We start from the raw sequence: 22,658 nt of genomic DNA on the forward strand, positions 1-22,658 counted from the left end.
CCCCCCCTTCCCTATAGGTAAATGCAAAGCACCCCCCTCCCTCTCCCCCCCTTCCCTATAGGTAAATGCAGAGCAACCCCCCTTCCCCATAGGTTAATGTAGAGCAAAAAAAATAAAGAAAAAAGGATGCTCACCTGATTTCCCACGCAGCGATCTCCTCAGCTGCAGGGCTCGCGTCTTCCCCCCTCCACAGTACAGGCGCTGATGAGTGACGTCACCGGCGCCTGTACTGCGTGCTGCGTGGGGGCGGAGGTCACGTCTCCTCTGTGTAAGCTGCAGATGCGGCTCACACAGAGGGGAGGCCTTCTCCTGTATGTTCGTGTATCGCGCATACAGGAGAAGGCACCGCTGTCTGCTGGGGATCTGGGACGAGTGTCCCGGACCTCAGTAGCGGCGGCGGGTCAGTCCGCCCCTGGCACCCCCCTTGTGAGCGGCACCCGGGCGGGCCGCCCCCCCCCCCCCCTTGGTACGCCACTGCCATAGGGGCTCCCTAAATGCGACATGCCCCCCAAAAACCATTTTAGCAAAATTCCCTTTCCAAAAGCCAAATGTGGCTCCTTCTCTTCTGAGCATCGTAGTGCGCTCACAAAGCACTATACGTCCACACATGGAGTATTTTCACTCAGATGAAATGGGGTTACACATTTTGTTTTTCTCCTTTTACCCTTTGAAAACATTAGAAACCCGGGTCTACAAGAACATGTTAGTGTAAAAAATGGAGACTTTGAATTTTCTCCTTCACTTTGCTGCTATTCCTGTGAAACACCTAAAGGGTTAACAAACTTTCTGAATGTTATTTTGAATACTTTGAGGGGTGCAGTTTTTATAATGGGGTCACTTATGGGTTATTTCTAATATGAAGGCCCCTCAAATCCACTTCAAAACTGAACTGACCCCTGAAAAATTCTGATTTTGAAAATTTGGTGAAAAATTGCTGCTGAACTTTGAAGCCCTCTGATGTCTTCCAAAAGTAAAAACATGTCAACTTTATGATGCAAACATAAAGTAGACATATTGTATATGTGAATCAATATATAATTTATTTGGTATGTCTATTTTCCTTACAAAGCAGAGAGTTTCAAAGAGTTAGAAAAATGCTACATTTTCAAATTTTTCATGAAATTTTAGAATTTCTTATCAAGAAATGATGCAAGTATCGAAGAATATTTACCACTATGTTGAAGTTGAATATGTCACGAAAAAACAATGTCGGAATCAAATTCATAAGTAAAACCATTCCAGAGTTAATGCATAAAGTAACAGTGGTCAGATGTGCAAAAAATGCACTGGTCCTTAAGGTGAAAATGGGCTTGGTCCTTAACCCCTTAACGACGCAGGACGTATATTTACGTCCTGCGCCGGCTCCCGCGATATGAAGCGGGATCGCGCCGCAATCCTGCATCATATCGCGTCGGTCCCGGCGCTCATCAACGGCCGGGACCCGCGGCTAATACCACACATCGCCGATCGCGGCGATGTGCGGTATTAACCCTTTAGAAGCGGCGGTCAAAGCTGACCACCGCTTCTAAAGTGAAACTGAAAGTGACCCGGCTGCTCAGTCGGGCTGTTCGGGACCGCCGCGGTGAAATCGCGGCATCCCGAACAGCTGATCGGACACCGGGAGGGCCCTTACCTGCCTCCTCGGTGTCCGATCGACGAATGACTGCTCCGTGCCTGAGATCCAGGCAGGAGCAGTCAAGCGCCGATAATGCTGATCACAGGCGTGTTAATGCACGCCAGTGATCAGCATAGGAGATCAGTGTGTGCAGTGTTATAGGTCCCTATGGGACCTATAACACTGCAAAAAAAAAAAGTTAAAAAAAGTGTTAATAAAGGTCATTTAACCCCTTCCCTAATAAAAGTTTGAATCACCCCCCTTTTCCCATAAAAAAATAAAACAGTATAAAAAAAAAAAAAAAACATATGTGGTATCGCCGCGTGCGTAAATGTCCGAACTATAAAAATATATCATTAATTAAACCGCACGGTCAATGGCGTACGCACAAAAAAATTCCAAAGTCCAAAAAAGCGTATTTTGGTCACTTTTTATACCATTAAAAAAATTAATAAAAAGTGATCAAAAAGTCCGATCAAAACAAAAATCATACCGATAAAAACTTCAGATCACGGCGCAAAAAATTAGTCCTCATACCGCCCTGTACGTGGAAAAATAAAAAAAGTTATAGGGGTCAGAAGATGACATTTTTAAACGTATAAATTTTCCTGCATGTAGTTATGATTTTTTCCAGAAGTGCGACAAAATCAAACCTATATAAGTAGGGTATCATTTTAACCGTATGGACCTACAGAATAATGATAAGGTGTAATTTTTACCGAAATATGCACTGCGTAGAAACGGAAGCCCCCAAAAGTTACAAAATGGCGTTTTTTTTTTCCGATTTTGTCGCACAATGATTTTTTTTTCCGTTTCGCCGTGCATTTTTGGGTAAAATGACTAATGTCACTGCAAAGTAAAATTGGCGATGCAAAAAATAAGCCATAATATGGATTTTTAGGTGGAAAATTGAAAGGGTTATGATTTTTAAAAGGTAAGGAGGAAAAAACGAAAGTGCAAAAACGGAAAAACCCTGAGTCCTTAAGGGGTTAAAGGGGTATTCCAGGCAAAACCTTTATATATATCAACTGGCTCCAGAAAGTTAAACAGATTTGTAAATTACTTCTATTAAAAAATCTTAATCCTTCCAATAGTTATTAGCTTCTGAAGTTTTCTGTCTAACTGCTCAATGATGATGTCACATCCCGGGAGCTGTGCATGATGGGAGAATATCCCCATAGGAACTGCACAGCTCCCGGGACGTGAGTCATCAGAGAGCAGTTAGACAGAAAACAACAACTCAACTTCAGAAGCTAATAACTATTGGAAGGATTAAGATTTTTTAATAGAAGTAATTTACAAATCTGTTTAACTTTCCTGAGTCAGTTGATATATAAAAAAAAGTTTTGGCCTGGAATACCCCTTTAAGGGGTTAAAGTTTACAAAGTCAAGGATTGATCACTTAAAGGGGTACTCCGGTGGAAAACTATTAATTTTTTTAAATCAACTGGTGCCAGAAAGTTAAACAGATTTGTAAAGTAATGAAAACCTATAGCTTATGCCTCTAGGACCTCACCAATGGTGCATAATGGTGTGGGCAAGGATAGATATAACAGCATTTACTCAAAAATTATTTTTAATTCAGATTATAAAATATAAAATATAATATATAAATAAGTAAAACAGTAACAAAATATCACATTACACTGGCACTTATCTAATGAAAATCTCACTGGGCCCTAGTGAGATATCCAAAATGTAAAAAAGATATATGAATAAATTGATATTCAAATGAGTCCATAAATCTGCAGATAAAAAATAAAATTAAAATTAAATAAATCCACAAAAGGTGTTTGGATTTGTGGCAAAATGATTGTAACAAAGTCAATAAAAAAGTTGATGAATGGATGATACAGAGTATCTCTCACCACTGCTTCTGGCTTGATGGGTTGTGATAGATGAGTCGCAGCCTTGTGTTCCTCGTGTGCCCCAATAGGTGGAGGGGGGCACAGGTTGGTATGTCTCCCTTAGCAGCCCCGTTGGCAGGGGGGCGCAAATAGATGTTGCGTACTGTGAGCTCCGATAGCGGGGGAGCATGCAGCAGTTTCAGCGCTGGGGACATCGTTCGCTGGCCGGCTTAGCACAGACGGCACTAGTCTGGCACTCCGGCAGGAGTGTCAGTCGGCTCGGGTGCGACAACGGGTCTGACGATGGTGGTACGCCGGGAGCGATGGAAGGTCCGGGATTGGCGTCCCACGTGGAAGCAGGAGATGAGGCTATGCGATGCAGTAGATGGTAAGGTTACAGCCAGGCAGGGCGGAGTAGGACAGATTTAACTCCTCTGTTGCCAAGATGTTTGCATATGGACACTGATGGTAACTGTGTGAATAGTGCCAGATTTCTAAACGCGTTTCGGGGTACTGGGAAACAAGGACCTCCGACCCCTTCCTCAGTAGAAATGTGTATATTGATATACACATTGACTGCTGCATGCTCCCCCGCTATCGGAGCTCACGGTACGCAACATCTATTTGCGCCCCCCTGCCAACGGGGCTGCTAAGGGAGACATACCAACCTGTGCCCCCCTCCACCTATTGGGGCACACGAGGAACACAAGGCTGCGACTCATCTATCACAACCCATCAAGCCAGAAGCAGTGGTGAGAGATACTCTGTATCATCCATTCATCAACTTTTTTATTGACTTTATGTTACAATCATTTTGCCACAAATCCAAACACCTTTTGCGGATTTATTTTATTTTAATTTTATTTTTTATCTGCAGATTTATGGACTCATTTGAATATCAATTTATTCATATATCTTTTTTACATTTTGGATATCTCACTAGGGCCCAGTGAGATTTTCATTAGATAAGTGCCAGTGTAATGTGATATTTTGTTACTGTTTTACTTATTTATATATTATATTTTATAATCTGAATTAAAAATAATTTTTGAGTAAACGCTGTTATATCTATCTTTGCCCACACCATTATGCACCATTGGTGAGGTCCTAGAGGCATAAGCTATAGGTTTTCATTATTTTACATTATTGTTGCCGGTGGGGTCCGGCTTTAGCTTTAACTGCCTCGGTCCTTCTGTTGTGAGCTGCACCTTATTTTTAAGATTTGTAAATTACTTCTATTTAAAAATATTAATCCTTCCAGTACTTATCAGGTGCTGTATGCTCCAGACAAAGTTGTATAGTTATTTTCTGTCTGACCCCAGTGCTTTCTGCTGACACCTCCTGTCAGGAACTGTCCAGAGCAGGATAGGTTTGCTATGGGGATTTGTTCCTGCCCTGGACAGTTCCTGACATGGACAGAGGTGTCAGCAGAGAGCACTGTGTCAGACAGAAAAGAAATTCAAAAAGAAAACAACTTCCTGTGGAGCATACAGCAGCTGATAAGTACTGGAAGGATGAAGATTTTGAAATAGAAGTCATTTACAAATCTGTTTAACTTTCTGGCACCAGTTGATTTAAAAAAATAATAGTTTTCCACCGGAGTACTCCTGTAACCTCATTGCCCCCATCCCTGGGTATTACAGGTAAAATTGTCTGTGATTTGATATACCCACTTCTTGACAAGGCATATCATCTGACAATCTGTATAACAGTATTCCCCTTCTTAACGGGCTACTCTGGTGGAAAACTTTTTTTTTTTTTTTTATATATATCAACTGGTGCCAGAAAGTTAAACAGATTTGTAAATTAGACAAAATTTATATAGATGGTGCAGCTCACAACTACGCACTGACCGAGGTGGATTGGGCAATACACCTATACCCTAGGTGTGCAAATTTTGGAAAAAGTAGAAAAAAAGAAAAAAGCCCACACCTCAAGGACAATGATATTTTATATAATTATAATAGAATTGTCTGAGACCGTGCTTCAATTATAAAGAATGATAACATTTATTAAAATATCAAACACATATAAATTCCCCTCTCAGGGCCCTTGTGGGAGGAATAATATAAAATTCAATGGCAACTCATTAAGAACTTTTAACAAAAACTGAGGAAGGGGTCGAACTAACTGTATTGAGTACCCTGAAACGCATCTAGCCCAGTGCCAAAATATGCAGTGTGACCCTAACACAGACTTTGAGCCACCTTAGTCCCAGTATTATTATACTGGGATCTGCTAACCAGTTCTGGGAATCACCATCTACAGCCAAATCTTCATACCTGGATTCCACCTGCCGAACCTCCTGCCGCTCCTGGACTCCCTGTATTTGCTTCCATCGCAGATTCTGACGTCAGATGCCCTTTCCACAAGGGAATACCACCAGTCTGCCTGCGCAGACCCTCGGAGCAACTGCACGGCAAACACCGGTCCAGCGCCGTCTGGACCAGCCGATCGCATACAGGTCAGAAAATCCACTTGCACATTAAGCGAGAGGAGATGGCAAAATCCAACTGGTAATACAAAATCATTTATTTACATCAGTGGCTTCTATTTTTGAATCTGGACATTTCCATTCAACATTTGCAATATAATCTATTGTTGGACTCAAAATCAGCATTTTTCCGGACTATCAGATTATTAGCAGTGCCGGAGTATTGGTCACACTGCCGGATTATTTGGCAGTTTTAATTGATAAATTTTGTTGAAAGTTCTTAATGAATTGCCATTGAATTTTATGTTATTCCTCCCACAAGGGCCCTGTCAGGAGAATTTATATGTGTTTGATATTTTAATAAATGTTACCATTCTTTATAATTGAAGCACGGTCTCAGCCAATTCTATTATAATTATATAAAATATCATTGTCCTTGAGGTGTGGGCTTCTCTCTTTTTTCTACTTTTTCTAAGATTTGTAAATTACTTCTATTAAAAAAATCTTAATCCTTCCAGTACTTTTTAGCTGCTGAATACTACAGAGGAAATTATTTTCTTTTTGGAACACAGTGCTCTCTGCTGACATCATGACCACAGTGCTCTCTTCTGAAATCTCTGTCCATTTTAAGAACTGTCCAGAGTAGGAGAAAATCCCCATAGCAAACATATACTGCTCTGAACAGTTCCTAAAATGGACAGAGATGTCAGCAGAGAGCACTGTGCTTGTGATGTCAGATGAGAGCACTGTGTTCCAAAAAGAAAATAATTTCCTCTGTAGTATTCAGCAGCTAAGTACTGGAAGGATTAAGATTTTTTAATCGAAGTAATTTACAAATCAGTTTAAATAATTTAATTTAAGTAATTTACAAATTCTGGCACCAGTTGATTTAAAAAAAAAAGTTTTCCACTGGAGTACCCCTTTAAGTCGCTTCCTGCTAAGTCCACATGTGTCCACGTAACATGTGGAACTATAAAAATAATCAAAAGGGCCTCCCCAAAACCCTGCTCGCCACACTGTTGCCGAAAGGACAAAGTAAGGCAGTCTGCAGAGAGAACCTTCTCTTTCTTAAGTAGCGGGACAAAAGGAGGTTCTAATTCTCTCCATTCACAAGGATGAAAATAGAACTGTTCCTGTGCGTGGGTCAAGCACGGAAGTCCAGAAACCGATATGCATACTGGACTACGACTGCTACATGGGTGGGATGGACCTCTCAGACTCTCATGACCCAAGTCATCAAGCCCTACAATACCGTGAGAAAGACCAGGACATGGTATAAAAAGCTGGGAGTCCACCTCATCCAAATTGCATTTTATAATGCTTTTGTAGTGGCACGAGAAACAGTTGCACCTTCCTCAGCTTTGGTAGTTCTGTAGAGGAGGCTTCTGTTTCTGGCATGAACATCAGCTGTATTGTTCGTGGGCTACATTTCCCCTTGGAAGTCCCCTCAACCAAAAAGAAAAAGAGAGAACAGAAACGGTGTCGGTGTGTGCCCGTAAAGGGATAAGAAAACATACTACCTATCAGTGCAACACTTGTCCCTCCAAACCAGGCCTTTGCATGAAGGAATGCTTCTAAATTTACCACATATCCTTAGAATTAAAATGTTTTCCTTTTAAGTCTTTTATGTCCCATTGGACATTTTAAATTCATTTTATGTGTTTTCATTTGTACTCCCCACTGAAAATTTTATTAACCCCCCTAAACTAAATTTTAAAATCTCACTATACCCCTAGATGAATACATAGAGGGATATTCCTTTCCAATAGGTTACACTAAATTGCAATATGTGTAAAACAACGTACATATTAGAAATTCTCACCATACCCCTAGATAAATATATATAGGGATATTCCTTTCCAATTGGTCACACTAAATTACAATATGTATAAAATAACGTACACATTAAAAATTCTCACCATACCCCTAGATGAATACATAGAGGGATGTTCCTTTCCAATTGGTCACACTAAATTACAATATGTATAAAATAACGTACACATTAAAAATTCTCACCATACCCCTAGATGAATACATAGAGGGATGTTCCTTTCCAATTGGTCACACTAAATTACAATATGTATAAAATAACGTACACATTAAAAATTCTCACCATACCCCTAGATGAATACATAGAGGGATGTTCCTTTCCAATTGGTCACACTAAATTACAATATGTATAAAATAACGTACACATTAGAAATTCTCACTATATCCCTAGATAAGTAGTTTTCGTGGTATGACTGTAGGAATGGGGCCAAACAAATGCACTGAACTGGCATTTTGCTAAATTTTGCTAATATAATTTAATGAATACATTTTTTGGCCAGTTTTTATGACTACGTCATGCTGTATAAAGCAGTTATCTTCATTGTTAGAACTGGTGATATGGGCGTTGTTCTTTGTTTGGAGGATATCTGAAACATGATCAATACTCCAACTACTCCATACTCAGGAGAAATTGGGCTAGAGATTTGGGGGGCCTTTTCTCCTTTTACCTCTTTTGAAAATTTGGGGTTACACCAACATTTTAGCGTAAAAAAAAGTCACATTTGTCATAAAGGCTCACTGCAGTTCTTGTTACGTTCCTTTAGGGTTGTAGTTTCCAAAATGGAGAGACATTTGGGGGGTTTCCGCTGTTCTGACACCATGGGCAGGGAATCCATCAGGGGGGTACAGCCAGTACCCCAGTAAGGGGCCCTGGCTCCCAGGTGGCCCAGGCCCCCACTGCACCCCCCTGCAGCAGCCCCAGCACAGAAGCAGAAGACCGCTTTTAAAACAGCAGTCTCCTGCTTCCACTGGCAGCTGCGACCCAATACTTACTGCCACCTGTCCTCTCCTCCCTGTATGAGTGGAGGCTATTACAGGCAGGGCTGCCATCAGAAATTTTGGGGCCCCTTTCACAGCTTGTAGTCCGGTCAATAACCCCTATATAGAGGTAGATTTGAGCTGTACACAGGTGCTGCAGACCATTTAAGTCATTATAGTTACATACTCACAGGGGCGTCTTCTCTGATCAGAGTCGTTCACTTTTCTCTTTCTACTTCATCTGTCCTGGGTCATCATGAAGAGGTCTCCCGATCACAATTCGTCTTCACCAAATCTGCCAGACAAACATTTTGGGCTTCTTGCTACAGCAAAATCCTCAACTCTATACAAACCCCCTATAGGTATTACACTGCCCCAGATAGTATTAGATCCCTCTGTGCAGCTGTATAGTATTATGCCCCAACGTTGTCCTTATAGATTAGCAGGCCCAAACATTGCCCCAATAGGTTTTTATGCCCCTCACATTACCCAATAGTATATTATGCCCCTCACATTGCACTTTATTGGATATAATGCCCCTCATTTTGACATTATTGTATTTTATCCCCTCATATTGCCCCCAATTGTATATTATCCCTCATTTTGTCCCCATTGTATATTATCCCTCTCATATTGCTCCTTTTCTATTTTACCCCCTCATATTGCACCCATTTCTATATTATCCCCATCAAATTGCTCCCCTTTCTATTATCCCCCTCATATTGCCCCCATCCTATATTATCCCCCTCATATTGCCCCCATCGTATATTATCCCCCTCATATTGCCCACATCACATATTATCCCCTAATAGCATGAAAAAAAAATCACTCACCTCTCCTTCGTTCCCCTGCAGCTGCTGTCGCTCCTCTTCTCTCTGCTTCCTGTGCGGACAGCCTCTTGCTAAGCCACTGCCACACAGCAAGCCTGGGCTGGAGTGACAGGATGAAGCTGCTGGCTCCTTCCTGTCACTCCAGCTGCCGGCACATATTGAATGCTGTGTGCATCTTAAAAGCACACACAGTGCTGCTGGGCAGGAGCAGTGATGAAAGAAGTGCCGTGTGAACTGCGCTATTTCTTTTTTTCTTTTTAAAGTGGTGAGCAGGCAATAAGGGGGGGGGGGGGGGGGGGGGGTGATGGACCAGCGTGGCAGGGGGAGAGATTTCTTTCAGGGGATGGAGCTGTACCCCCATATAGAGGGATGGAGCTATGCCTGGGGCCAGGGGCAGACACAGACAGCAGAGGGCCCCTGTGCAAAGAATGTGCCTGAGCCCCCACTCCCCTCCCCTTCCCCCCCCCCCCCAAAAAAGTACTATGCCACAAAATTGCACTGCAACTCACATTAATCTGCATTAGGTAGGCAGCAGTTTCCCCACATTAGGTAGCATAGCATAGTTTCCCCACATTAGATGGCATAACATAGTTTACCCACATTAGGCAGCGTAGCATAGTTTCCCCACATTAGGAAGCATAGCACAGTTTCCCCACATTAGGTAGCATAGCACAGTTTCCCCACATTAGGTAGCATAGCACAGTTTACCCACATTAGGTAGCATAGTTTCCCCATGTTAGGTAGCATAGCATAGTTTCCCCACATTAGGTAGCATAGTTTCCACACATTAGGTAGTGTAGCATAAATTCCCCACATTAGGTAGTGAAGTATAAATTCCCCACAATAGGTAGAGTAGCATAAATTCCCCACATTTGTTAGCATAGCATAGATTCCCCACATTAGGTAGTGTAGCATCCCAACACACACACACTCACGGCCTGCGCTACTTACATCTGCCTGCGAGAGCTTCCTGACAGATGTGCGCGCTATAAGTGACGTCATCGCACGCACCGCGCAGTACGTCGGTGTCCCGGCGCGGTGCTGGTGATGACGTCACTTATTGCACACACCTCCGCCAGCAAGTCCTCACAGGTAGATGTAAGTACCAGTTTAGTGACGGGGCAAGACTTGTTGCCCCGTCATATGTGCACCGGGTCCCCCGGTAGGGCCGGCCCAGCATTTGAGGGGGCCCTCTGCCTTTTTAAAGGATTCTGACTGATTGACTGACTGTATGTAGTCAGTCAATCAGTCAGCGAGCAGTGTACAGTGGCGGGCCCCCAGCCCCATAAAGGACAGGGCGGACCGTTCCCCCCTGAAGCTCCGGGCCACTTACAGATGTATGGGTTGTACCCCCCTGATGGCGGCCCTGCTTGCAGGCAGCAGCACAGTGGAGTGATTAACTGCCGAACATCTGGCTGTGTATGGGACGGCAGAGGACCTTCGATGATGTCATTATCATGTGATCAGTCACATGGTTGGGAGGAGCCTGGCTGCTGTGCTGTGGAGGCATAGGAAGAAGTGAATTCGGGTAGAAGAAACAGGCATGGTCGCACATCTACAATCTTGTATAATGATCTGATTGCTTCTCAGCATAATATCAAAAACTAACAGGTTGTTAGTATACATTTTTGATCAAAAAGTACAAGCCCACTCGCCACGTCAAGGCCACCTATTTAGAGTGGGTTCCTAACGTCCCTAGCATAAAATGGCATAGCACTGGGCGGTGACCACCACCGCCGCGACACACCAGTGCCCACGGGGGGGGGGGGGGGGGAACGACCCACTGGCAGAGCGGCCCCAATGCCACTCAAACCAGTCCATGGGTCGCACCTCCCCACAGACACGGTGCCACGGCAGCAACGGACGCCGCACAGCACCACACCAGTGTGAACAAGGTGTAATAGCACACTTACCAAGCTCTCCCAGTCAGTCTGGGAGGCTGCAAGAAAGAAATGGCCCTTGTGTAGCTAACTACTACTTATATGGGTTGGGCTGAGGGGGTGGGGAAGAGTGCAGACACATGTTCAAACAAAAAACAAAAAAAGGAGGGGATAGAAAACACTGAATTCGGGTAGAAGAAACAGGCATGGTCGTACATCTACAATCTTGTAAAATGATCTGATTGCTTCTCAGCATAATATCAAAAACTAACAGGTTTTTAGTATACATTTTTGATCAAAAAGTACAAGCCCACTCGCCACGTCAAGGCCACCTATTTAGAGTGGGTCCCTAACGTCCCTAGCATAAAATGGCGTAGCACTGGGCGGCGACCACCACCGCCGCGACACCAGTGCCCACTGGGGGAAACGACCCACTGGCAGAGCGGCCCCAATGCCACTCAAACCAGTCTATGGGTCGCACCTCCCCACAGACACGGTGCCACGGCAGCAACGGACGCCGCACAGCACCACACTAGTGTGAACAAGGTGTAATAGCACACTTACCAAGCTCTCCCAGTCAGACTAGGAGGCTGCTAGGAAAGAAATGGCCCTTGTGTAGCTAACTACTACTTATATAGGGTTGGGCTGAGGGGGTGGGGAAGAGTGCAGACATGTTAAAAAAAACAAAAAACGAGGGGATAGAAAACACAGTGTGAATTCGGGTAGAAGAAACAGGCATGGTCGTACATCTACAATCTTGTAAAATGATCTGATTGCTTCTCAGCATAATATCAAAAACTAACAGGTTTTTAGTATACATTTTTGATCAAAAAGTACAAGCCCACTCGCCACGTCAAGGCCACCTATTTAGAGTGGGTCCCTAACGTCCCTAGCATAAAATGGCATAGCACTGGGCGGCGACCACGACCGCCGCAACACCAGTGCCCACGGGGGGAACGACCCACTGGCAGAGCGGCCCCAATGCCACTCAAAGTTCCAGTATAGGGTAATGTATTTATCATGAGAAGGTAACCTTTAGTACATACACACACACACACACACAAATAACGATATCTCTTTTTTCGAAACAGGATGCCTCCAGCTGTTACAAAACTACAACTCCCAGCATGCCCAGAGAGCCGACGGCTGTCTGGGCATGCTGGGAGTTGTAGTTTTGCAACAGCTGGAGGTACATTTTTTGGAAAACACTGCACTATAAAATTCACACACTGCAATTACCACACCCACCACAACACCCCCTTTTTCCATTTTTTAAAAATAAAATAATTTAAGAATCCAAACGTGGTAACGCTGCATGCGTAAATGTCCAAACTATTACAAAATAATGTTTGTTAAGCATCGCCCTCCGCCCGCACATGCCCGTCCCAGCCCGTCACTTACCATGCTCCTCTGCTGCTGAATCTTAGCTCCGACGTGCGTGTCCCCATCCCCAGGGTGTGCGCGCGCCAGAGCTCTGAAATTTAAATGGCCAGTGCGCCCATAATTATGTTACACACCTTACACTTGTCTATAAGTTCTTGCACCTCCCCCTCTTCCCTGACGGATCTCCAGTGCCACTAGCCTGAGTGTTCCATTTTGCCTGTTTGCCTTATCCGTGTATCCAGACCTTCCCACTACGTTATTTGACTTTGCACATTTGCTGCCTGCCCTGACCTTCTGCTACGTCTGAGTACGCTACTGCCTTATGCTTCGGTACCTCGCCTTGCCCAGCTACCTGTGTGGTCGAGCCATGTCGGGGGTAGCGATCTGGGTGTCGCCTGCCGCAGCAAGCCCATCCTGCCTTGCGGCGGGCTCTGGTGAAGACCAGCGGCACCCTTGACTCTGCTCCCCGATACGGTCCGAGTCATCAGCCACACAGGTTAGAGCATCCACATCCAGCTCCATAACAATGTTAATTGAGCTGCACGGTCAATGGCCCAATTGTTAAAAAATACCAAAGTCCACAATTCACACTTCACACACTGATAGCAACACCGCAGGAGAAATGCTAGCACAGGCTTCCAGTATCCGTAGTTTCAAGTGCTGCACATCTCGTATCTTCACAGCATAAACAATTGCCTTCAGATGACCCCAAAGATAAAAGTCTAAAGGGGGTCAGATCGCGAGACCTTGGGGGGGCCATTCAACTGTCCCACGATGACCAATCCACTTTACAGGAAACTGTTCATCTAGGAATGCTCGGACCTGACACCCATAATGTGGTGGTGCCAGCTTCAGTGCATAAAGAGGAAAACACATCATGTAGCAATTTCGCATATCCAGTGGCTTTGAGGTTTCCATTGATGAAGGGCCCCACTATCTTTGCACCCCATTTACCACACCATACCATACCATCAATTTTTGTGTTCCAACAGTCTTGAAGGGATCTATCCACTGTGGGTTAGTGTCAGACCAATTGTCAGGCCCAAGGCCTGATTATAGAAACATACATGGGTTTTATAATTGCATCTATGTATAAACTAAGACCTGGGGGGTGAGGGGTCATTCAGACGGTGTATCCTTTGTTTTTTGTGTATTGCAGTTTATTGGGGTTCTGGCTGTGTGTTTACATCTCCTTTGAAGTCATGCACCCTGGTCCCATCATATAATCAACCAGATAAGAGGGCCAGGAAGAGAGATGCCCCCCTGGTGGGATCAGAGGGGAGGGGGGAATGGAGTCTCCCTCCAAAAAGGAGATATATAATATTTAACAATGCTAGAGTGTGTGGTCAATGCTGTGGAACAAGCTAACAAGACCATCCTAAGAACAGCTGGAACCTCACTCTCTCTCTCATGGACTGCTAATATCATCATGCTGTAAGAACTTCATTTTTGCTTTCTGAACTTGTCTTGCTAAACTCTTATATATATTCTTATACCTGTATGTCATTTGTTTATTTTTATGCATAGCACTGTGATACCTTTTATCAGATTAAATGTTTAATTAATCAGCTCTGGTCTTTGATGTCTAAATATATGAGCTCACCTTTCTGAAGGCAGATCTGGTGGAAACACGTTTATCTGAGGGTTAATTTAGTGACTTGCTGGGACTAGTAGTGGATACCCAGAGGTCTGGCGGCTTTAACCCTTGCACCATCACACTCTCTCTAGCGTCTTGGCTGGACCGATAGGGTGTGATCGTGACAACTGGTGGCAGCGTCGGGACAAATTTAGAGATTTTTAGTGCTTGCTGGATTTTACCTGTAAGGAAATCTTAGAACTAAAAAAGAAATTGCATACATCTTCTTGTGTGTAAATTCCAAAGACAGAGCTCAGTGCTGGTTTAAAAGACATACAAAAAGAGTGCAAGACAGTTCTGTCCTTCCCATCTCCTGTTTTACCTCCTCTGTCTCATCTCGGAAATATGGAGGCATATCGCAAGCAGTCCAAGCCTGCACTGGAGCTAATGTGCCAAGACATCCCTACTGCAGGAAAGAACTAGGAACAACTTATTGCTAATCTTGTGGAGTATGATGACCGTGCAGAAGAGCTGAGTGACATGAGGCAAAGTCCTACAGCTGGAACTGCCATCCAAGGACTGATATCTCCTGGGGAACACAGCAACATTACTCCCTATCAGGACAGTACTCCACATGAGACCTTGGACTCTTATATGCGGACTGCCTTACAACACCTTGGGAATGTGGAACTGCTTCTCCAGTACCAAACTGCAGAGAGAGAGGCCCAGGCACGAGCCGCAGAGAGAGAGGCACAGATACGAGCTGCAGAGAGAGAGAGAGAGAGACGGCAGAGAGAGAGGCCCAGCGGAGGCATGAACTGGAGGTTCTGAGGCTGAGAGGGGATGCTTCATCCGCACGGAGTGATGTGCAGGATCAAGGAGACCACAAACCCCGCTTGGAACATTTCCCCATGTTGGAGAAAGATGGTGATCTGGATGTGTTCCTGAGGGGATTTGAAAAGGTTTGCCGGCAGTTCCATCTACCTAAGAAACAGTGGGGACGATATCTAACCCCACGGTTGCGAGGGAAAGCTCCAGATGTGTTTGCTTCTCTTTCCTCTGAGAGTGACCAGGACTATGAGGCAATAAAATCTGCCCTGCTAAAAAGTTTTAATCTGACTCCAGAGGCTTATCGGAAAAAGTTTCGGACTTTGCAACAAAGTGCCACAGAAAGCTGCACTCAACATGCAGGTCAGCTAAGGACTGCATTCAGGCAATGGATTGGGGGCCTACAAGTCACTACCTATGAGGCCCTGGAGGACTTGATGGTCCTGGATCAGTTTCTCCAAACACGGAGCTTTGAAGCCAGAGAGTGGATTTTGGACAGCAAGCCCAAGACAGCCATGGAAGCAGCAGAACTAGGAGATGACTTTGCCAACAACCGATGCATTGCCGTAGAATGAGATTTGCCATAGAATGAGATGGTCCGCCTCCATCACATCCTATTGGCTCACTCTTGTCACGTGGCATATTTAAACGTCACGCATCGATGCGCACAGCAGTGTCAGTTTGGCTATCACAGGGAGAGGATCTTCTTTCAATCACCCCCTGTGATAGCTGAAGCTGCACGGAGCTCACATGGGCTCTGTGGGCCGACATAAATTCACACATGTACGCAGCTCATACGGCTCATATACATTTACTGTATTATTACATTTACTGTTGATCCACAGTGCTATCGGGATCCCTATGCCCGATGGCGCTGTCATCAGTGTGCGTCCCCGCGAGCGCCCCACGCCCGCAGCTCTACTCCCCGTCCCCCGCAGCTCTACTCCCCGTCCCCCACAGCTCTACTCCCCGTCCCCCTACTCCCCGTCCCCCGCAGCTCTACTCCCCGTCCCCTGTTAACGCTCAGGGAGTGATCCACAGCGCTATGGGGATCCCGATGGCGCTGTCATCAATGTGCGTCCCCGTGAGCGCCCCACACCCGCAGCTCTACTCCCCGTCCCCCGCAGCTCTACTCCCCGTCCCGTTAACGCTCAGGGAGCGGGGAACAGAAAATAGAGCATCGGGCGCAGGTAAAGTAGTACTGCGCATGCGCAGCACTACGCGAATAACTTAACCTGCGCCCGATGCTCTACTTTCTGTTCCCCGCTCCCTGAGCGTTATCGGGACGGGGAGTAGAGCTGCGGGCGTGGGGCGCTCGCGGGGACGCACACTGATGACAGCGCCATTGGGCCTCGGGATCTCGATAGCGCTGTGGATCAACAGTAAATGTATATGAGCCAGCCGTATGAGCTGCGTACATGTGTGAACTTCTGTCGGGCCACAGAGGCCATGAGAGCTCCGTACAACTTCAGCTATCACAGGGAGAGGAGACCCTCTCCCTGTGGTAGCCAAACTGACACTGCTGTGCACATCGATGCGTGACATTTAAATATGCCACGTGACAAGAGTGAGCCAATAGGATGTGATGTAGGCGGACCATCTCATTCTATGGCAAATCTCATTCTACGGCAATGCACCGGGCGCCAGCAGCAAAGCATGGATCTGCACAAGCTGGAGCAAGTATCTGGAGGGGAGCCACACAACCACAAAGCACCACCAGGTCAGCCGGGAAATTCTTGCCATCATTCCCAAAAGCAACAGGAGCCACATTGGGTCAGGGGGACACCCGCCGATGTTACAGATGCAACAATATTGGGCACCTGAGTGCCACTTGCCCCAACAAAAAGAATTCTCCACCAGTAGCTGGGGGATACACAGCCGTTCTTCTGGTGTCCGGAGCGGTGGAGAAAAGAGCGGATAACCTGCAGAGTGTAACTGTGGGTGACCGGGTGACAGTGGGTTTGCGAGATTCTGGAGCCTCCTTTACCTTGGTGCGGCCTGAAGTGGTGGATACAGAGGACATCATCCCTGGAAGAACCATGGCCTTAAAAGGAATTGGAGGTGTGCGGCCTGCTGTGCCCATGGCCCGTGTTTACCTGGATTGGGGTACAGGCAAAGGTTTGCGGGAGGTGGGGGTCTCTGAGGACATCCCTGTTAATGTTCTGCTGGGGAATGATTTGGGTCGGATGCTCTGTCATTATGCTCCAGAGGACACTACCTGCACACCGGATGGGCTAGGAGAGAGCCCTGTTCATTCTGAGGTACTGTGCGAGACTTTGGGAGACACTGTGAACTGTAGTAACTGGGGGGGGGGGGTGCAGGGGATTGATAATTGTTTACCTATGACTGAACCAGTAATGTTTTCCAAAAGTGGAATGGGGTGTATTGTGAAATGTGGTGACAATGCATTGCCAATGCCAAAACCTAGTGGAGATGGGCTAGGGGTTGGTGTGCCCCTGGTGACATATAAGGATGAGGGACCAGCAGTGAGTGATATGTCCCAATCCTGTGAGCCCTGTGTATGATGCCTGTATTGTTATGTCTGGAACTGAGGGGGAGGAAGGTAAACCCCAGGGAGGCATACAATGGTGGCAGTGGTAACGCGTCAGCAGCATGCCAGGGCTGCAGCTTTAAAAGGAAGGGAGGATGGTGATGCAAGGGGCAAGATGTATGACTTGCAAGCCACAGCAGAGGAAGGTGGGGATGCTAGTTCACCTGGGGGAAATGTGCTCCCTGATGCCACAAGATGGGGGGGAGGGAAATTAGCATTTCCGGGAAGCTCTGTGCAGTGACCCTTCCATTGAAGGGCTGAGACAACGTGCTGAACATACAGGTGTTGACACAGATGGGCATCAGGTATATTGGGAAAATGATATCTTGTACTGGGAGTCCCTTTCCAAAGGCATGCTAGGAGCCCAGGAGAGAGAAAGGCAGTTAGTGGTTCCTAGGCCGTACAGGAAAGAGCTGCTGAGGTTGGCCAATGAGACCCCCCTGGCAGGACATTTGGGAGTGGCCAAGACAAAGTCCAGGTTGGCACACAATTTCTACTGACCGGGTATGGGTACTGCTGTTGCCAATTATTGTAGATCTTGTCGGGTCTGCCAGAGGGTGGGTAAGTCTGGGGATGTTACTCGTGTTCCCCTAGAGTGGCAGTGGATATTGTGGGACCTCTAGCTATACCCAGCAGCACAGGGAAACAATTTATTCTCACTGTGGTGGATTATGCAACTAGGTACCCTGAAGCTGTTGCCTTATCCTCTGTCCGAGCAGATAAGGTGGCAGATGCACTGATCAGTATATTCTGCAGGGTGGGGTTCCCCAAAGAAATGCTCACTGATCAGGGCACCCAGTTCATGTCCAATCTCATGCAAAGCCTCTGTAAAAAGGTGAATTTACAACACTTGGTAGCAAGCCCATACCACCCTCAAACAAATGGTCTCTGCGAGAGGTTCAATGGCACCTTGAAACAAATGCTAAAAACATTTGTAGAATCGGAGGGCAGAGACTGGGAAAAGTATTTACCCCATTTGTTATTCGCTTACAGGGAGGTACCCCAAGAGTCTACAGGTTTCTCGCCCTTTGAGTTATTGTATGGTCGCAAAGTGCGGGTCCAAAGTGCAAAGACTTCTGTGGTGGAGTATGTTCTGAGATTCAGGGACAGGATGCAGACATTGACTGGGCTGGTACATGACAACCTCACAGCAGCACAGTCCAGGCAGAAGTACTGGTATGATCGCAATGCAAGGGACCGGGTCTATGAAATGGGACAGAAGGTAATGGTTCTGAACCCCATTAGGCAGAATAAGTTGCAGGTGGCCTGGGAGGGCCCCTTTACCATTTTACGGTGGCTAGAACCCACCACATATGTAGTAGCCCTTGATGAGAAAGGTCAGAGACAGTACCACATTAATATGCTGAAGGCATACTATGACCCTGAGGTGGTACTCAGTGTATGTAGTGCACCAGAGGAAGGGCTGGGTGGTGATCCCTTACTTGATCTAGTGGAGGAAGCTAAGAGCCAGGGATCCCTTCAGGATGTGGAGATCAATCCACAGCTTTCAGATGAAAGGAGGAGGCAGCTTAATCAGGTACTAGGCCCCTTCAGTGCCATCTTTACTGGGAGGCCCGGGCGAACCACTCTAGCCACCCACCATGTTGACCACAATGGCCCTCATTTACTATTGCAAACCCGACATCCTTTGTGAGGTTCTTCGCCAGAATTGAAAATAACCCCAACTAACTCTTCATTTTGCTAAGAAAACCCGGAAAAAGGGGTGTTTTCCCGACATTTTCACAAAAACCCAACATATTTACTAAGGTTTCCACATAAAATGTGGATTTTAGGAAAACCAGACAGATCAGTGCATATGAAAAAAACAAAGTATAGGGAAAGTGGAAAATGTAGGGAAACCTTAGTAAATACCGTGGAAAACAAAGAAACCTACACAACACTCTTAGTAAATCAGGGCTGAGACTGACCACAGGATCTATACATACATAGTCCCAACAAGAGGATCACTGAGGTCATGTCTGCCTGCTGTATTTCTGGGGGCAGCTGTCTTGTTGAATAGATCTTTACAGATAGATGACAGTAACAATGTAGATCTTGTGGTGTGTCAGAAGCTAAGCAGAAGCCTGCCTGTACTTCCCCTCCATGGCGATCAGAGTACACGTTTATGGAAGGCTCCTTCATGCATCTATCCTCCTCCTTCTGGAGCCCCCTGCTTGGCCCTGTGCACACTATGGCAGTGATCAGCCGGGTCCACTTCAACCTCTCTGCCAAAACAACACTTTATTTTCGTGCCTGCTGCATTCTCTCCTCCCTCCTCCTCCCGCCCTGCTCCACAGTAACCCTATAATAACCGCTCCTCTATGTGAACATGAACTTACTGACTGAATAAAGCAATACACATTAATGCTAATCCGCCTACCCAGCACCCCCCTCCATCCCCGGGATCCTTACTAGAGCAGGAGGTAGGTTGCATTTATTTATTTCTCTGGCACTAAGTGGGCGGGCCGAGGGCTGGGCTGTTGGCGTTGTTGTCATGGCTACACTGAGCCCTGCCAATCTCCTCCCAGCTCAGCAACACCCCGCCCACCTTTACTATAGCAACTTCCGCTTTGCCTAGCTAGCTCCGCCCACTGCGGGCGCGCGTTGCGCGTTACCTAGTGACTAGGATGAAGGATTTGTAAGGGCGTCGCGCTTCAAGCCCCTCCCACAAATGGCGAGAGGCGGCAGCCATTGGTTGGCTCCTGGTGACAGGTGGCTTGTGGGATTGATAGTTCTTTTTAGTGACAAGAGCTGCGCTGTCAGAATGTCATGTCCGCGTTCACGATGAACGTCTGTGTAACTTTATGTGTATGCACAAAGTGTGTGGCCGTATAGCAGGAGGAGCCCTGCTAAAGATACACTAAGAGGCTGGGGTGACAGTGCGCATGCCCCAGCTCTTCACAGCTAGAGGACTGTTTCCTAAGTGTCCAGTGAGTGCTAAGCGGGCATACTGTGTGTCCATCCGGGCTGTCAGCGAGCAGTCCACCCCGGCCATCATTGTCACTTTCCTCCCTCCACAACACTTCATCTTCCTGCCTGCTGCATTCTCGGCTCGCAGCGCCCACCTCTTTCCCCACCCCCTTACACACACCACAACCTCCTTCCACTGTCTTGTTCCCGAGTTGTCCAGAAAGACAGCCATTCAATCAGCTGCTGAGCCTACCGGACTTTTCCCCGCTGCTCTCCCGCCGCACAAGCCCCTGTTTTCTGCCCGGGCATCCCGTCTCCGGGGGCTTGATGCCAGACACGGAGGGTCTTCTCCGGGGGATCGCCTTTGTTTTTGTGCCCCATCCGTGCGATCGGCAGCAGTACTAGTTCCAGGAGGCTGCTGCTGCCTTTATTTATTATCCCCGGAGCAGGAGGTGGGTAGAGGAGGAGGTTGTGGTCTTGGCAAGTGCCCTCAGAGGACAGATCCTGGAGCTGGCAGGAGCCTGGTGGGCTTGTGCTGGACACAGGAGAAGCACAACATGTTAAACCCGACCAACGGCGACCAGACTCACATGGTGAACTATGTAGAGGATTACTTGGACTCCATCGAGTCTCTGCCTTTCGACCTGCAAAGAAACGTTTCCCTGATGCGAGAGATCGACGCCAAATACCAAGGTAGGGGCTGCTGGACGTGATCCCCCCGTAGTGTCTGGAGTGCAACTTTTGCTGCTGTTTTGTCTGGCGTCTTCTCCATATGCATCCTGCATTGTGCCCCTGCCCGTCTCCGGGGGACACTTGTGCTTGTCATAGGGCGGAACAAAAGGGCTTTACCGGGCGGGTGTGCTGAGGACCCCGTTATCCTCCCTGGCGCACAATAGACGGGCTGTGTTATACAGCAGCACTGAGGAATGTACAGTCACCAGGATAGCTGTAGTAGTAGTAGTGGGCAGGGTTTCTTCATTGTGTTCATCTTTATTACCTGCCTGCAGTGGGCTCCAGCTCTCCGGGCACACAGCTGGCCGGCTCTGCATTGTCACACACCATTGTTAGCGCTCTCCTGTGATGGAGGAAAGTGTGACATTGGAACTCCGCGGGCTGTACAGACATGGATGTGTGAGGGGCCGCAGTGCGCCGAGCCCCCTCCTCCCCCGCACCGTACACCGGGAGCGGGTCACTCGGTCCCCCGGAGATGGCCCCCGTTGCTAGAAATGCGTCACATTCGGGGTGTCTCCGGCTGCCTTCCCTTGTTTGCTTCTTTTCTCCTGGGCTGGGTCTATAAACGTGAGCGGTAACTTATTGTGCTACCGAGGACCGGTGTGAATACATAGTAGGGAGCGCGTCACGTCCTGCTGTGGGGCCGCCGCGGTGTGTGGACAGTCGGTGTCGTTGTGTGTATATATGTGTTATACTGTTGTTTTGCGTGTACAGGACTGGTTAGAACACGTACACTTGTATATGTACACACAACCGTACATTACTAAGCACCACTTAAGGTATGAACGCCAGCCGCGCTTTAACCTGACTAGAGAACACACTGCTGGTTTTATACCGGGGGCCTGTATACGTCATTCTGTTGTCGCCGCCTCTTTGTCCTAATTGGCCGCTACTTTCTACTTTAGAACGTCCCGGGTGCTGGTTGTGTTCTCATTTGTTGCTATTGTGCCCCGCCCCTTGTTGGTTGGTCCGCCCCTTTTCGCAATTTAGTAGACCTCTTTACATTCATTTGAATGTCTTTGCCCGCCCACCTGTTTTTATTGGCTGGGAGTCTTTAGAGTGGGCGGGCTATAAAGTCTGCTTCCCTACAGTACTGATATGGGCAGAAAATACAGGAAAGTATATACGTATGCGGCGGCCATGTTTTCTGTGGGCATGATGAGGGATTTCCTACCACAATGGCTATTGTTATGTGCGGGGGTCCGCTGGTTGTTTATCTAGGGCTTGAAGGCGCTCTACACCATAGCCAGCGTACTGTCCATCC

The 22,658-nt window shown here is 46.8% G+C and overlaps 2 protein-coding genes across 5 annotated transcripts in view; one reads left to right on the forward strand and one right to left on the reverse strand.

Moving 5' to 3' along the window:
* CARS2 (cysteinyl-tRNA synthetase 2, mitochondrial) overlaps window positions 1–5,875 on the reverse strand; it is a 134,579-nt gene extending 128,704 nt beyond the window's left edge. The window contains exon 1 of the mRNA XM_056555761.1: window positions 5,745–5,875. The gene's annotated coding sequence lies outside the window, so the exon portion shown is untranslated. The remainder of the gene's footprint in view (window positions 1–5,744) is intronic.
* ING1 (inhibitor of growth family member 1) overlaps window positions 1–22,658 on the forward strand; it is a 49,150-nt gene that overhangs the window by 20,254 nt on the left and 6,238 nt on the right. Inside the window, exon 1 of one of the 4 annotated variants that reach the window (XM_056555765.1) lies at window positions 20,390–20,464. The exons of 2 other annotated variants lie outside the window; for them this stretch is intronic. In XM_056555765.1, coding sequence (XP_056411740.1) covers window positions 20,424–20,464 — 41 coding nt within the window. In that variant the 5' untranslated portion in view covers window positions 20,390–20,423. Of the gene's footprint in view, window positions 1–20,389; window positions 20,465–20,689; window positions 21,356–22,658 lie in introns of those variants that run through there. One more of the 4 variants, XM_056555763.1, reaches the window with a different exon arrangement.

The sequence above is a fragment of the Hyla sarda genome, chromosome 2 (assembly GCF_029499605.1).
Source record: "Hyla sarda isolate aHylSar1 chromosome 2, aHylSar1.hap1, whole genome shotgun sequence".
In the NCBI taxonomy this organism is placed as follows: domain Eukaryota; kingdom Metazoa; phylum Chordata; class Amphibia; order Anura; family Hylidae; genus Hyla; species Hyla sarda.